Source organism: Aphelocoma coerulescens, chromosome 5, assembly GCF_041296385.1.
Source record: "Aphelocoma coerulescens isolate FSJ_1873_10779 chromosome 5, UR_Acoe_1.0, whole genome shotgun sequence".
In the NCBI taxonomy this organism is placed as follows: Eukaryota; Metazoa; Chordata; class Aves; order Passeriformes; family Corvidae; genus Aphelocoma; species Aphelocoma coerulescens.
Window position 1 is genome coordinate 59,763,100 of NC_091019.1, and position 16,637 is coordinate 59,779,736.

The 16,637-nt window shown below is 42.9% G+C and overlaps 1 protein-coding gene and 1 long non-coding RNA gene across 4 annotated transcripts; one reads left to right on the forward strand and one right to left on the reverse strand.

Moving 5' to 3' along the window:
- Nucleotides 1–1,561: 1,561 nt before the first annotated feature.
- On the reverse strand, nucleotides 1,562–12,860 carry GPR132 (G protein-coupled receptor 132). 3 transcript variants are annotated; one of them, XM_069016037.1, is made up of 3 exons: nucleotides 12,778–12,860; nucleotides 5,849–5,934; nucleotides 1,562–3,925 (listed from the first exon to the last, which is right to left on the reverse strand). In XM_069016037.1, exon 3 carries the CDS (start codon nucleotides 3,899–3,901, stop codon nucleotides 2,861–2,863), a length of 1,041 nt encoding a protein of 346 aa, XP_068872138.1. In that variant the 5' UTR covers nucleotides 3,902–3,925; nucleotides 5,849–5,934; nucleotides 12,778–12,860; the 3' UTR covers nucleotides 1,562–2,860. The 3 variants fall into 3 exon arrangements, with proteins under 3 accessions (XP_068872138.1, XP_068872139.1, XP_068872140.1); XM_069016038.1 differs by having other exon boundaries at nucleotides 5,849–5,928; nucleotides 12,778–12,857; XM_069016039.1 differs by lacking the exon at nucleotides 5,849–5,934 and having other exon boundaries at nucleotides 12,778–12,855.
- LOC138110883 (uncharacterized) lies at nucleotides 9,390–15,590 on the forward strand. The gene is made up of 4 exons (XR_011151139.1): nucleotides 9,390–9,473; nucleotides 12,825–12,952; nucleotides 14,585–14,756; nucleotides 15,183–15,590. It is a non-coding gene; the product is annotated as an uncharacterized lncRNA (long non-coding RNA).
- The last annotated feature ends 1,047 nt before the right edge of the window (nucleotides 15,591–16,637 follow it).

A 16,637-nucleotide genomic window follows, 5' to 3' on the forward strand; every position in this document is an offset into this window, starting at 1 on the left:
ATACATTGCTTGGTACAAGGCCCCTAACCCCTTCAGTAATCTATCACAGAATATTTTCGTTTGGAAAGCACCTCTGGAGATTATCTAGGTAAATTTTTAAGTCAGATCAGGCTGCAGAAGTCTTTGTCTTTAGAAGTCTTTGTTATTTCTAAAGCTTTTAGTTGAGAATATGTCTGAACAAATAAACTCCAAGGATTTTCATTAAGAGAAGATGGATAATGATACAGTAATTTAGAACAGCATGCAACTTCAGTAAGGCAGAAGAATTGCAGCTGTTGCATGAGACCCTGATAATTCCTGTCCCCTGCATCTATGGCACTGGGCTCCAGTGCTGGTTCACAGAAGCATAGAATATCCTGTGTTGGAAGGGACCTGCAAGGATCATCAAGTCCAACTCCTGACTCTGTGCAGGACACCCAAGAATCACATCATGGACCTGAGAGTGTTGTCCAAATGCTTCTTGAACTCTGTGGTGCTGTGACCACTTCCCTGGGGTGCCTGTTCCAGTGCCCAACCACCCTCTGGGTGAAGAAGCTTTTTCTGACACCTAACCTAAGTCTCCTCTGAATTTGCTTCAGGACTTTCCCTCAGGTCCTGTCACTGTCACCAGAGAGAAGAGACCAGTGCCTGCCCCTTTGGCTCCCACCATAAGGAAGCTGTAAACCATGATGAGGTCTCCCCTCAGTCTTCAGGCTGAACAGACCAAGTGACCTCAGACACTCCTCACAGCTTCCCCTCCAGAGCTTTCACCATCCTCATGGCCCCTCTTTGGTTGTTCTCTAATAGCTTAATGTCTTTCTTATATTGTGGCTCCTAAAACTGCACACACGACTTGAGGTGAGGCTGCATCAGCACAGAGCAAAGTGGGACAATCCCCTCCCTCGAAACTCACTTTTTATCAGAGGAAAAACATCAGAGAGGTTTAAATTGATCGAGGTCAATATCTAATTTGCATCCATTTCAATCAGTTCAGAAGCCTGTACCTCTTCTTTCTTCTAAATTCACTGCTATTATTCATCAGAGTTTGCATTCAGACGATGAAAATCCTGAGGCTGGAGCAGTTTGCATGTGAATCTTCAGAGATGAGTCACCAGTGCTCGGGCTGGCAGGGGCTGTTATGAGCTGTGTTCTGTTGCTGAGGAATTCTTTAGCAACAGAAAGTTACAGACATTCAGCAAAGTTACAGATACTCAGCACTTTGAAGGTCTTTCCTCGATACCTTAGAGAATTTGATCTCTGGATGCATATAAAAATAGAAATCCAGAACTTGTTAATTAGCACCACAACCAAATTTTATGTTTTTCTGAGACAACCTCCTGTTTAATATTATATGGACTACCTTTGAGGATAAAACCATTTCACAGATAAATACCAGAGGAGTCATTAAGTAATTAAAAAATGAAATATGTAATAAATCTAATAAATTGAAGATATATAATTTTTGCATAATGGTTCTTTCCAAAAGTGTAAGAATATGTAAGAATAAAATATAATATACAGAAATATCTATGGTAATTTTAAGATATTAAAAAGTATTGTATTTACATTAAGACTGGTCAGTATTAATTCAATGCAGAAATGTCAACGTCAGTAACAATTTCAACATGTCACAGAAACACAACACCACAGATGAAATGGAATGATGCTATGAAACACTCTACAAGCTCATACTCAAATTGATTCTGTCTGTTAAATCCCATAAAAACATGAAGAAGTTGCTTAGATGAACATTACCAGATGTGTATAATTTTTAAGTTCTTGTTTGAAGACACAAGGAACTACTATCCATAAGTTATTCATAATAAAAGTGGCAGCAGCAACAATGAAATTTGCCCCAGCATGTCTGAGGGAGTTCCCCAGCTGTGGAGGAAGGACTGTGCTCTCCAGACTTCCAACCTTCCATACCATCTATGAGCCTACCCACATCTTCTACAGACTCCTACACAGTGGAGTGGGAGTTGAGAATAGTGGGATCAATAACAAAAGGGAAGGGTTAGCTTAGTCAGAAATGAAACATGAGTTCAACAAACATTTGGAGATGGCATAAAAGCAGTCCCCGACTCCACTTGGAAATGTATACATTTTCTATATATTTCATTGCATTCTAGATCTGACTGCCAAACAAGTAAAGTTTACTAATTGTAAATTATCAAGCATTAGAACTGTATGTTTTAAGAATTTCAGGGCAGTGCAGGACCTCGACTACTGCAGCTGCAGTACTGTTGGTCTGTGTTATCAGGCCATTGTTTTGCCCTCTAGTTCTCCTGGAACGTGTGACGTAGCTGAAGCCACATACTGAAGTACGAGGAAAATGTTCAAGGTTCTTGCTGAAAGACTTACTCATTTTTAATATTTTCCACTGGTTAACCACAAACGTTAACAGCAGAGCACATGTGTGAGAATCTGAACAGGTACCTCCTAAAGAAGCAAAAATGTCAACCATAAGAATACATTGTTCTCCTCAGCAGTGCTTTTTTTTTTTTTTTTATTTTGCTCAGAAGATAAAACTGGTTTTATTTCATATGAGAAAAAGAGTCAGTCAAAAAATAAGCTTTTAAGATCCTAATTTGAGTCAAAGTAAATTACTTAGTTTATTCCACATATCCTTAGCAAAGCAGTATTTTCACCAATGATAACTGGTCGGCAAAGTTTGTTGTAGGAGGCAAACAAAAATGTGAATTATTGCTCCCATAGAGTCCTCAAGGAGTTGCTGGCCCATGCAGGACATGCAAAATAATGTCAGCATGTAAAGACTTGTGTCCTGCAGCTGGCATTGGGACCTTCTTATTTGTTCCAGTGGCTACAAGCTAGCTGCCACTTTCCTGGTCTCTGCCACTAGTACAGGCCTTGGATGAATCTGTTATTTCTTTGTTTCCTGTTCTTTGGTCCCCTCCTCTGATTCTTTTGGCATTTCCGATTTTCTGCTGTCAGTATTGTGAGTAGTGGATGAACTTAGCTTGGATGAGTTCAATCTCCATCTTCTCAGGCTCCTATAACAGTCTTCTCTGACATTTTCACTGACCAGAGCGTAGATGATTGGATCGGCAGCACCGTTTGCAGTGCATAAACACAGAAACACTGTAAAAATTGAATATATCTCCTTTTCAAATGGACATGGGCAGTCCTGATGAAACATAAAGTATATGGCTCTTATTATGAGCACCACATGATATGGAGCAAAGCAGACCAAGAAAATAACAATAATGGCAATAGCCACATACTTCACTTTTGCTTTCTGGCGAGAAGTCAAGCTGATACTTCTTTTTGTAGTTTGGAAAATTCTGTAGTTTGTAAAAATGAGGATTGTGAAGGGTATGGCAAATCCAAATAGGAATCTAGCAAAGCTGAAAGAAGCCAATAATATGTCAAGGGGCACTGTCTCAAAGCAGGTTGTCACATTTGTACAATTTTGCTTTTTGTCTTCCATAAATACTGGGGTGTGGATTACTGCAACCACAGTAAAGAGAAAACAGACTATTATGATGGCCTTTTTCTGTCCTCTTCTCCCCCTTGATTCCAGAGAATACACCAGTGCCATGTAGCGATCAACAGAGATGCAGCACAAAAGCAGAATGCTGATGTAGATATTGCAGAAAAAGATGAATCCTGTTATTTTGCAAGCAGTGTCACCCATGGTCCAGTTGTGCCCATTTTGCACATAGATAATCCACAAAGGCAAGGTACTTAAATACATCAGCTCACACAATGATAAACTGAAAATGTAGATGGCAACTACTTTATTCCTTTGGATTTGTACAAATGTCAGCAGAGAAGTTAAACAATTTGCTGGAAGGCCTATACCAAAAACGATGCTGTAAACAGCAACCAGAAGTGTCTGGCTGTCTTTGTAGGGAAATCCTGGGCAAGTGGAATTACAATTTTTGTTTAGACAATCTTCCATTATTCTTTTTCCAGCTGCTGTTTCCTGAGAAACAGAAGACAAAGTGGAAAGTTAGCATTGCATCACTTAAAAATGTGTCAGTAATGTGTCATAGGTCCAGCTTGACATGCTAGTGGAGCAAGTGGGACGGGGGATGTTTGAAAGGTGCCTCCTCAAGCAGGAACTGAGAAAGAAAGGGTCACATCCCTCCACCTCTGAGAGTTGGACTGGAGTCTGAGGGGTATGTGGAAGCTCTCTTAAGGGGGATTTGAAGTTTTGTCCCTGGACATAAAATCATCCATCTCCTTTCTCTCAGTTCCCATTCCAAAATCACACTGTAAATGCTAAAACCCCCATCATTCCTCATGCCATGTATCACCTGCACCCAAAATCGCATGCAGGGATCAGCCTACAAAAGTAAGGTAGATGAATATGAAGCTGTAGGGCAGCTTAGATGTATTTGAAAAAAAAGCTGGATTCAGTATTGTCACCTCTTAAGAATGACTGGAGAAGAGAATCCTCACTGCTGTATGGAGAAGATGGCACAGTACTTAGACCAGTAACAGGACCCGAGGGAATGGCCTGAAGTGGTGTCAGGGGAAGTTTAGGTTGGATATTAGAAAAAGGTTCTTAACCCAGAGGTTGGTTGAGCTGGTGTTCACTTACAAACACGGTGGTTGCAAAAAGGGCTGGTGGTGAAGAGTTTTTTGCTGCCTCTGAGCATCTGTCACCTTTGGCGGAGGAGGAGGGGTCTTTTCTGGGCTGCCTACCTAACTATTGTGTAGAGGGGATAAAAAGGGTGCTTGATTTCAGGGTCAGCAGTGGTTCTCTGCCCAGACCTCGTCTGTTAGCTGACATACAACAGCTTGTCCTTGACTCAGACATGCCTGACCAATGTGAGAGCTGCTGTACACCTGCACACCACAGAGGGTCTTGGAGATGTCCCCTTCTATGGTAAAGCACAACAGGTGAATACAGATCATAGTCAGGCAGATGGTGACAGCCAGGGCAGGGACATGGCACAAGTCACACACCACCTCAGTTACTCATCAGTTTGTCTACCCCACACACCTCAATAAAAACACCTTCAGGAGTGGTTGAGGGTGCTCTCTCCCCCCCTCCTCCTGGCTTTGCACACTTCTCTTGATCCTGTGCTTGTCTGAATATTCTCCTTTCTGCACAGCTTCCCCCAGAGCAGTCAGTGATGGTGCAGGGCAGGAAGTGGTAGAAGAGTTCTGTCAACACATGGCTCCCAATGTTTGTCTTGACTCCTCCCCTCCCACTTTGGCTCCAAGTCTCCTTCCCATGCTCGGCATCCAGGAGGGAACCTCAGGATGTCTGTGGCTTTCTAAGCTACCTGCCTGGGGCAGGCATTTTTCCTTGGTGTTTAGCATATGGACTAAGCCACAGGGCTGGAGCTGAGCCAAAGAGATCTTCACCCTTAAATGGCTGTCAGCTGCCAAGCATGATGCCCCAGCTGACAAACTGCAGCCACAGGTGTGGATTTACACTCTAGAGAAAAAGCAGATGCTGAAGGACTGTCCTGAAGCTTTGGCCTGCCAGCCTGGGAGCTTGTGTCCTACCCAGTAGGAATGGTCTAAGTCCCAGCCCCATATCAGGAAGGAGGAGAGGAGGCCACCATTTGCTGTACTCCTCACCTTCTCCAGGCTCTCAGCCCTGTCCAGGGAAGAGTATTCTTCCACTGGCCACTGCATCCACCCCCAGTTTGGAGCTTCACTTGCCTTCACTCAGTTCTCCAGGTCTGCAGAGGGGTTTCCCCCTCAAATGAAGATCACAAAGCAGCACTCAGCAATTTATTAAATTTCTCCTGGTGACATTGCCCCTTGTGTTGACACACCCTTAAGGAGAAGGAAATAACACCACAATCCACCCTGTGACTAAAGTCAACTTCTCTGTGCCTCTACACCCCTCTTCAATTGAAAGCACATTTATATCTTCTTCTCAGACCTTTAGAGTTTAATGGTTTGATGCTTGGCTCAGCCCAGAAGATTCCCACTTCTGTCTTCCACTGGGATGTTGAGGCTAACCTGCATCTCAAGTATTAATTCAAATGAAAAACAGTAATAATTACACAGCTGAAAAAAATGATACACTATTTTCTGTTAATATTTGTGATGATCAGTTTTGGTTTGAACACCAGAACTGAAGAGATTTATCACAACCAGCAATTTTCAAGCATTTATGAAAGGTCAAACATAGCAATGATGACCAGGATGAGCAATATCCAAGAATGCATTTGTGAGATACAAACTGTTCCAATGAGTTATCTTTGCTGCCCTGTATCTTTCAGTTGAGCAAAGCCCCTCCAAAGTAGCTGTTTTCACCTTTCTGTGGCCTGTCCTGATATTCTAGGTCTCACCAACCATAACTAGGTGTTACAGCAGGTACTGGCTGAGTTTTGCATCAACAGCTCAATGTAATTTTGTCAGCACTCTGAGGCTTCTTGCTGTGTGAGAGTCACTGCATGAGACAAACCGCAGTTATCATGTGCATGTTTCTCACCTTCAGGATGTGCAAAACATCTCATCTTCCAGGACAGAGACATCACCTCTGGCTCAGGAAGCACCTGAGCACAAATCACTGGAAGATGGGGTAATCTGCTAAGAATTTGCTGCATGCCTGCTCTGTATTTACACTCTTCCATTTCTAATGTTCTTGTGTTGTGTCCACACTGTTAGACAAATAGATAGTTACGTTTCTTACTCCTAAAATGCAGTGGCTCCTGCTGCTCATTTGGGCCTGTTAAATTAATTTTTTCTCAAGAAAAGTCTTTTCAGTAACACTGAAGTGTAAGAAAAAGGGAAGTGAAAACAAGCAGGAAAGCAAAAGGCTTTACTTTGCTTTTTTTTTTTTTTTTTGTTATTTGTGTATGAACTACTCATGTGAAATGGTTTAAATTTCCAAAGGAGAAGTTAAAGTGATAAAAATAACCCCTATTAGAAAAAATAAAAAAAGAAAATTACAGATATGGCTACAAGGATGACAAGGATAAGTCAAAAAAGCACAATAGTTGGACAGAGACTGGTTGAAAATCTTTGCATTAACTCACCTGAGATACACAGGGGCAGAAGAAAAAAAAAAAGGACACAGTAAAATCCATAACATGAGTACAATTACATGAGAAAAGCACATTAATTAATGTATTTTTTATTTTCTAATATTTTTCTCATCATCCATCTCTGCCAGGGATTATTGTTAAAGCCAAAAGTTTTGAGGCATTTATGTGGATATTAGGAACAATTTAAAATAACGGCTGTGATGGTTAAAATTAAACAAACTTTCCCTTCACGCTTTTCTTCCTGTCTCCAATATCTGTAGAGGAAAACAACCTGCATGTCTTAAAGCATAAATCAGCTTTCAGTGAAAGAGGATACAAGTTTCTCCTGAGGGATTTTGTGTGCTTTCTGCAGTAGAATGTGGTGCTGGAAGTATTTGACACAAGGGTGCCAGCAGGATGTCAGTTGGACACTCAAATCTAATATTGAAACACATCACTTCCCAGATGTGACATTTATGCCACCTACAATGCTCGTCACCAGCAATGTCACTCCTCCAACGTCTGAACCTGGGCTTCTCCTTCCCATGCAGAACTTACACTACCTGCCTGTAAATGATCAACTAATTAACTTTTGTGTCTCTTAACTTGAAGGTGAGAAATTGCTGTGGATTACTTGCTCTGCTGTTCTTGAAAGTAGGAAAAATATTTATGGTGTCTTTGAATAGAAAGAGATCACGGCCCATTTGCCCAGCAAGTCAGTGAACTGCTTTTTTTTTTTTTTTTTTCCATTATTAATAAACAAATCAGTAGAGGAAGTCACTCCTATAAGCAGATCTCAGCATAAAAAGGAGAAACAGCAATGGCTCCACTTGGTTACCCATCAGACCGATCATTTTTACTGACACACACAACATAGCAGGATTTGAAGCTGTACTATTGGAAATTTGAATATAAACCCATGTATTTTCAAGCAACATCATTTCAAAGTTGAATATAATATATGAATATATAATCTTGACACTATATAATTTCAAAACTCTGTTTAGAAAAAAAAGTGTTTTAAAGCTATCCTAGGAATCCAGCTTGAGCACAACTCTATCCTAAAATATCATTCTTCCACTGGTGAAGCAAGTAACCCCTCTCTTGACTAGTGCTGGTTAAAACAAATTATGGGACATATGTAGGCTGAAAGCAGCAAGACCTTGGGATTAGTTATACAGCCTTAATATTTAATTCAATACTGCAGATACGAGATATAATGCAGATAATTCAATACTGCAGATATAAGGAGTCTTATAAAGATATTAAAATGAAGATGATATTTGGTAGAAGACAGAAGTTATTAATCAATTGCCTTTCAGGAGGGGAGGAGCTCAGCAATCTTTCCTGATGAGGGGAAGGTACTTGATTTAGCTCATGATAACACTGTTCATAGATGTGAACTCTCAATGACTGTGGATTTTTAAATACCTATGTGCAGGTTCTTACATGAATCCACACATCCCCTTCCCCCTTTCCACAATCTAGAAATCCCACAGTAGTACTAAATGTGCTAGTTTGCTAAAATGAGCATCTGTGGTATTACTAAGGGGAACTGTCACAATTCAGGTTTGACAAAGGCCCCAGTTTAAGAGGGTGATCCTTCCCTGATCTGGGTGCCCTAGTGCCATGTTACACTACTTGGAGAGGGACTGCTCAGGAGAGAAGAATGTCTGGTGGGTGGGAGAGAAATATGTTGATAAAAGATCCTCATACTGGGTTTAAGACCACGTTATTCAACATATATAAAAGTGGGTAAAACTACTTAAATTTAGGTAGGGGAAGTTCACAGGGGAAAAACAGACCCCAAAATCCACCCGCAACAGGGGACTTTTTTCTCCAGTCTTGTGATTCAAAGGCTGTAAGGCATGATTTTGGGACTTTAGACCAGCAAAAGGTTCTCAGTCGTCCCTGAGAGCACCAGAGTGCAGCTGTTGCAGGGCAGATTTACTCCCTGGTACCTACTAGCTTGTGTGGAAAAGATCCCAGAGCCAGAGGAATGGCTCCATGGCCAGGAGAAGCATCAGGAAGCCCACAAAAGCTGTCCTAGATTTGAGGCTAAACTGTAAAGTGAACAGGCTGAGGAAAGTGTAGGTGTTGGAGCAGCAGCAGTGAAAGTGAGCAGTTGAGAGTGGCTCTTCTTCACACCCTCTTCTTCACACCTGAAACCATCAGACACTTGAGCTTAATGACTTCCTAAAGCTGTTGCAGCTTAATTGGTGGCCTTGGCAGCAGGGGGTAATTGTATATGGCTTCTGTTAAAGAAGTGGCTCATTTGAAAACCCAGCTGCCCAAACTTTCTTATTGGCTTATACTGGAACTACAAAGTTTTAGAAGAAGAGGATGAGAGGTGTGATTCCCATTCCTCTCTCCTGCATCAGGGTGCTCATGGATGCTGGCTGAAGCACAGCCAAGGGCCAGCAGTTTGGCACTAGGGGCTAACAAGTGGATGGATACTGTGCTGGATTCCCAAAAGAGCAAGCTGGGATGTTGGAGAACAGGCTGGGATATCGGGGAACAGGCTGTTTTAGCAAGGTGAGGAGGTCTGGCTATGCTGGCACACTGTTAGAGGTGAATGTGTCTCACTGCCAGGCTTAAGGAAAATCTGACTTCAAACAGCTGAACAAAGAAACACCAAGACCTACGTCTAAATGCACGGGTGTACCCCTTAGAAAGGGGTGCTCTGTTATCCTTTAGATTTTAGGATTTCTTCAGCAGCTACTTGTAGTTATCTTCCTCCTTATTCTTGGCCTCCAGGCCTTCAAACAGGAGACTCCTGCCAAACCTTTGGCACTGGCAATTAGAAACACACTAAGAGCCACAGAAAGGCCCAGTCTAGAGCCATGTCCCCCTCAAACTACTGTGATGACTCAAAATCATCTCTGGGGTGGCAACTGTTCAGCTGGAGTTGCTGGAGATTTCTGGACTGAATTAATACATCTCACCCTTCAGTGAACACCAGCATGTGGCCACGTGTGATGGCTGGACCAATGCAAGGCAGTAAGAAAGGTCTTCAAGTCCTGATCAAGCAGAGGACAACCACAGACACCCTGTGGCCAAGAGAAAGACTTGTTCCTGCTAGGAGGAGCATCATTTGCAGACCTGTGAAGGTGGGATCTCATCACCTCCAGGGCAGGCAAGATGGTCAGCCTGGGAGTGGCACGGCCAGGCCTATGGCTTGTGGCATCCCTTAGCTGGCCCCTCTGTGCTCCTATGGGGCCTCTGTTGCTGCCACACAAGAACAGGGCAGTGTTGTAGCAGAGTTGATGTGAGTTTTAGTGACCATTCAGTTATCCTACCTTGTGGTAAGTGGCTTTGCTTATTTAAAGTTGGCTGTGGATGGTGGCTGGCCAATGGTTCTGCTTGTTTCCCATGTCTTGGTTTGTTTCAATTAATGGTCAAGGGTTGTGTCTAACCACAGTGTGGTCCTGTGTGCTGTTGGCCTGTCAGTGCTGAGTCCTGCCCAGGCTCTGTCCTTTGTTGCTGACCTGGTCACCTCCTGCAGCCTGTCATCACTTGGGTCTGTCTTTCCCTGTCTGTGGTCTCTGTACTGCCACGGTTCATTCCTGCCCTTCACCATCCTGCTGCTGCTTTTCCTCGCTCTGTCCCAAGGCAGAGGTTTTCAAACCACTGCCGTCCCAGGAGATTCACAAATGGTAAATCATACATATTCTGTTGCTCAAGCCCCTGGAAGTCAGAGGATGCTGGATCAGAGGCAAATGTCCAATGCCACCAGGCAGTGACGCAGATTATATTTATTCATGACCAAACACATCTGATCAAACTCCCAAATTCACAAGCCTCCCCTCTTCCTGCACTGACACCTTCACTGCAGTCATTACAGTCACAGGGATCACAGGCTCCTGCATCCCCACAATGTGTTTGTCTCTTTCTTCCCTCTGAACTCCCCCAGTCAGAGCATGGGTTAACTCTGCTGCAAAGAGTGAGCATGGATAGGATGGTTTCTCTTTGCCAGGAGTAGAAAAATGCAAAGATAGTGTTGAGTTTTGACCTTGTGACAGCAGATGGACTCTCCCTAATGGAGGTCTTGGCACTGCCCTTGTGGTCTGTACAGAAACTGCTGTGACGTGGGAGCTGCACTGATGGTATCATCAGTACTAAAGATGTTGCTGGGGAAAAACAGAGCAAAGAGATGCCCAAAATAATTTCATGACCTGCCAGACTCGGGCTCACTGACAATGGCTGTTACTTACAAGTCTAGCTAGTTTCATCTCAAAACTGTTACTTTTGTCTAAAGTAGATGTATCTCAGCAAGCAGGATTTGTAAAGCCTAGTGAAAACCACAGCACCATCTTTATTGAAACAATCCTATTCTTAACAGAATGCCTACAAATGGTATTTAACAGTGCTCTGAACTTAGACACAAATATTTCCTCCTTCTCCATTTACCATGAAACACAACTTCTTTTTCCTTTTCATCCAACGATTTGCTCTCAACTAACTGGAGAACTCCCATTTTCCCTTTTTACATCTGGGTCTCCTCCTGTAGCTACCTACTCCCATACCAGCAGCAGGGCTTCCCCCTTAGGACTTTAGTGATACCATCAAAAACTGACGCTCAAAGATTCCCCTTTGCATGTACACACATCTCTGACGTCCCTGTAAGCCCACTCACTTCTGCTAAATGTGTTGTTTTGTCTGAGTCCTCATCTCTGATCTTTTCTGTGTCTTTATACATTTACCACAACGAGCATCTCATTCTTTTTGGGACACTTAGGGTCTACTACCCAGTTAGTAGATATTTCCCAAAGTGCAGCGTGTGATCACGGTGAGGCTGTAAGATCAAGGTCTCCCCAAAAGGCTTGGGAAATGCTGAACCTGAAAGAGCTGTCTGCACTTTCAGGCAAAAATCTGAACAGAGGGGGTGCCCAATTCAAACTCTGAGACTTCTTTAAATATATTGTCCTGTGTACAGAACTTTGAAAAACATGTCAGAAGAAAATCAGTCTTGCCCATTACATACTAAGGTGCAGAATAAGTGATTTTGTTTTGTTCTGGGTGTTTTTTGTTTGTTTTTTTTTTTTTTGTTTCCCCCATACACCCCTCTTCCCCACAATGAAATTACTGGAAGTTAAAGAGCTGCCGGTTTAGAGGCAGCAGCAGATCTGAATGGGATTATGAGAAGGACATCGGTTTAAAATAAACCCAGATGCTCTTTGGTCATTGGCAAAGTAGTCAACTCCAAAAATATTTGACCAAAAAAAAATAAAGTTAATTTTAACTACAGTTAGTTTCCACATTCCTGAGTGCCAGAGATCAGCAGTGATGATGAATAAAAGGTGGAGAAAAAGAAGGAATGTAGTGTATCCAATTAGTCACTATAGACCAGCAGGTAAACTTAAGAATTAAATGCCTGCCTTGCTTTTCCAGCAGAGTAAGGATGAGAGGAAAGGCTGGATGTAATTCTCCTCAAAAGAAACCCAGCATTCATATTTCTATTAAAATTCTCTATTCATGCTTCATGCACTGCAGTAATAGCTAAAGCTAACCTCACAGCAACCTCTATTCTGCCAAAATCCTTAAATCCTAATAATCATCTATCCCTGACTAGAACTAAAGTTGATTTCTAAGAGAAATATGTTTTTTATAGGAAAGGGAATTTGTAAGGAAGACAGGTAGGAAGGACTGCATCAACTGCAATTAATTGAGACCCAGCAACGTTATCAATCACAGGGAGATTTAGACTATGGTGAAACATCAGCACGTTCTGCAGTTCTTGAGCACAAACACCCGGCACGGAGAAACAGTGCCCAAAACAGAACAAAGGAAAATGTTGCTAAATAGAAGCAATGCCTGGACTCAGAGATGGAATACTTACTTTTTGTTTCTTTCTTTTTTTTTTCTTTTCCCCCTTGGTTTTTGCAGAGGAGGCGATGGAGTGCTCCAGCTCGTGCCGTGCTCTGACAGAACTGCAGGAAGTAGCTGACGATACCGCGTGCAGCCCTAAATGCTGTGAGCTAAAAGAAGCTCTGTGGGCACACCTTCATCCACAAGTGAGTCACTTTTAGTTGGGTATGCACAGGAAGCAGAGGCTTTCAGTGTCAGCAGAGCACCTAGAAGGAGAAGCAGCCTTAAAAAAGTGCTTGCTGACAAATTCTGTCACTTGTACAGGGGTGGGAGGTTGCTTTTGTGACTGCCAGACTCTTGTTTGGGCTCCTGCTCTAGGCATGCACCTTAATCACTGCGCAAACGTGCTCCGGAGGGACAAGGGACCGATGAACTGCCCCCAGCCCTGTGGCTCCTCAGGAGCAGGGGGCCTGCGGGAGGTGCTTATTCCGTATTTCTGCAGTGGAGGTAACTCCCACTCTGGGTGCGACACATGAACTCACCTGAGTATGTGTGAATTGGCTGGGTATTGAAAAATGGGAAGCAGTATTAGAGCCCAATAAAGGGAGTGGTGATAGGTGGGAGAGCCTATTCTGGTGCCAGTTGGGATAGAAAAGGCTGAGAATGCTAAAGAAGATTAGATGGTGATTTGAGCACCTTCTAGAAGAAGAAGAATTCAGTTGCAGTGTTCCTTAATAGCAAAGGGCATTGACAAGAATGATATGATCTTTACCAAGTGCCCTGGTTCAGGCTTTATGTGAAGGAGGAAGAAGATCCCGATGTTGTGTTGCCAGACTAGACCTTGTTTGTGAGACCCGTTCCATGTGGTTTTGCAGAAGCAGTGTTTCACTCAGTGAAAGTCAGTTAAAGCCAGATTTATTAAGTTTTCAGGTAACTTCTCCATCAACTTCTACCAATTCCACTTGCAGTGAGGTGCTTACAGGGCCCCACAAGGATCTGTCAGTGCTTGCAGGCTGCTGAGGGCTAAGGTGAGACAGGATGGATCTGGGAGGCAACCTTAGGCAAGCAGAGAACTGAATTCACTTTTGGTATCTGTATTGAAAGTGAAACATTTCTTCTGAAAATTAAAGAAATGCTTGGTATGTACTTTCATTCTGATGTGAAAAAGTTTAGTTCTGTTCTGCTGGAGAAAGACCCATCCCCAGAAACTTTCTGAAAAGAGCAATTTATTCTCAGGAAGCGGGAGGAATTGGGAAGGAAGAGGCTGAAGCTGGTTTCCATCTGTGGAGGAGAATAGGTAAAATTTCTGTCTGTACCAGCTCAGCCTGACTGGACATAGTGCTGGAACCAGTCTGTGCACTGCCTCAAACACATGATTTCATCTTGTTCCTTCTCAGTGTAGAAATAAAACCCAAAGGAAAACACAAAGAATGAAGGAATAATGTTTCTGATATGACTAGAGCTGTTTTCTCTTTGTAGATGACCATTCTTCATTCAAAGCTGTGGAATAGAAAAGAGCAGAGTGCTCTTAGACCTGAAAAACTGGAGTTTTCACAGAGACCAGTGGGCTCCTCTGTGGTATTTGTAATTCACCAGTTCACAGATCCCATTTGGCTGCAATCAGCTGTGGGGTCAAATACCTGCCTGATTATTCTTTCCGTGATGCTGGGTTTAGGATAGTCAGAGACACATTTGCATCTTTCAGCTGGATTTTATGATGAAACTCTGAAAATTGTATAGTCCTCCGTAGAGAAATGAAAGGTGACACATCTCTGGCCCTTGATCTTCCAGTCAGACTTGAAAAATATTACTATTTATCTTCTTTGTGCTTCTCTCAGTAGTGCAGCCCCAACTGACATCACCCACAACCATTTTCCTGCAAGATGAAGACTGATCCAAGATTTCATGTTGGAGGATGCTTTCAAGAACTTTTGACAAGATCTTCTGTGACTGGAGATGAACACAGAGCTAGACCTTCTGTGGGCAGCAAAACCAAACCAAACATTTCAAGTAAGTTTACTCTGTTTTCAGGAGAGATATTGCAAGCAGTACAGCAATATAAAGTTTGGCCTGAGCTGTATTGTTCTGGTGTCTTACCTAGGCAGTGAAAAAAGATCAGATGAAGAGCCATTTAAAACAGAGTGCAGAAACTCTCTGGCCAGATCCAATTGAAGTAAATGGAAATGTTTCTTTTCACCTCAATGAGTTTAGATTGGGCATTTTGAGAATATTTCTTTCTACCATTTAATTTCTGGGTGCTATTTAGCTAGTTGCCTTTAGGGTAGCATGTTAAAGAAGTAAAGCTGCATATGAGATGTCTTCTATGCACTCTTCATCATTTTACTGCTAGGGTACAGTGACTGCCCATAGAATATGAGAGGAAAGGGTCCAGCCTCGTTTTAACTCAGTTCTGCATAACACAGATTTTTTTCACAGGATTTTCACAGCACTGTGATAGAGAAATTGCTTGTGCACGACTGACCAGTGAACAGAAATAACTTTGGAAGACTTACGAGGTCCAATGAATTTGAAAAACTGTTAGACCTGAGTTTTTCACTCCCCTTTTCTTTCATTTAGAAACTATCAAGAGAAAAGCTGGCAGGATATTTCTCTGTTCCACTGAGTATGAAAATGCTGTGTGTTAACATTATCTTCCCCTGGTCATGACCAACAAGAACCTATAAATGGAGGAAATGTCAGCTCATCTGTCTCTCCTTCTTCCACCTGCAACTGAATGCAGTCATGGTCATATAATGCAAAAGGTTACCCAGGAATACAATTTTGTACAGTTGTGCATCCCCTTTGTAGGTAACTGAGGTTCATTTTTCTTGGAAAATGATAGAATATGGCTTTAAATTTGCAGCATGGGAAATGAGGAAATGAAAACAGTGTCTTGAAGTACAGGTCTTGGTAGGAAACAACCAAATGTCTGTCCTGTTATTAGGCAGGGCACTGAATGGGGACTGAGCTGCAGACCTGTCTGGGGACTGCAGCATGTACAGGATGGCAAAAAAGACTTGCTTAATCATAAGCAAGGCAGAAGGGTGCCCAAGAGTCTCTCTAGGACAGCAGTGGCCAGGGGCTAAGAAGCACCGAGGACTGAATTCTGCTCTGGGCTCCTGCAGCCAAAGCACTGTATGAGTGCCCCTGCACTGGTATGATCCACAGCTGTGCCTAGCAAAGAATCCCAGTAGCTTGTGGCTCAAACTTGGGTTGTCTGTGACAGTGGCTATGATGTTCTTGGTCTGGGACAGGGATAAAAGCTGGCCACAGTGCTTTTTTTCAGTCTATATCAGGATCAACCAGAGGTTGGATCCCTCAAGCCAGAATGTGTTAAACTCTGCTCAAACAGAAGCTCAGCTTCTTCCCAACCACTTTCTACTTGCAGAATCTTCCCCTTACACATGAGGCGTCTACATGTGCCACCCTGGCAACCAGGCCAGCTGAGTGGGAAAACCATTGAGCTGAGCCCAGCACAGAGCTCACACGGATTTCTGGCTGACCGTGCACACCCAATCCATAGAGTGCAGTCTGCAGGGAATGCAGAAGCCTTCCAGTCTTCACTGGAAATGAAAAGTGGGGCTGTCAGTTGCTCAGATTTTTGATTCAGTGGCTTTCCTACGTGTGATGGGTGGGATGACACAGTCAGATTCCTGCTGCTTAGTCAGGCTGCACAAATGCTTGCATCTCATGTCTGTATTGGAAAGCTGTCCTGCTTTAAGTTGTGTGTTTTTGTGAGTGGTGTGTAGAAATTTGGCTGTTCTCCTTTTTCACTGGGGCAGTGACATACTGTGTGCCTCAGGGGTGGAAATCCACTAAGTTGAATATGTGACTGATGATGCCCTCATCAAGGAAAGGTCTCTCACTCTGAAGAGAAAGGCCCTATCATGC

What these genes read in the sequence shown, in the direction of transcription:
- GPR132 (XM_069016037.1), bottom strand. Translation starts at nt 3,901, where the DNA reads ATGGAAGATTGTCTAAACAAAAATTGTAATTCCACTTGCCCAGGATTT.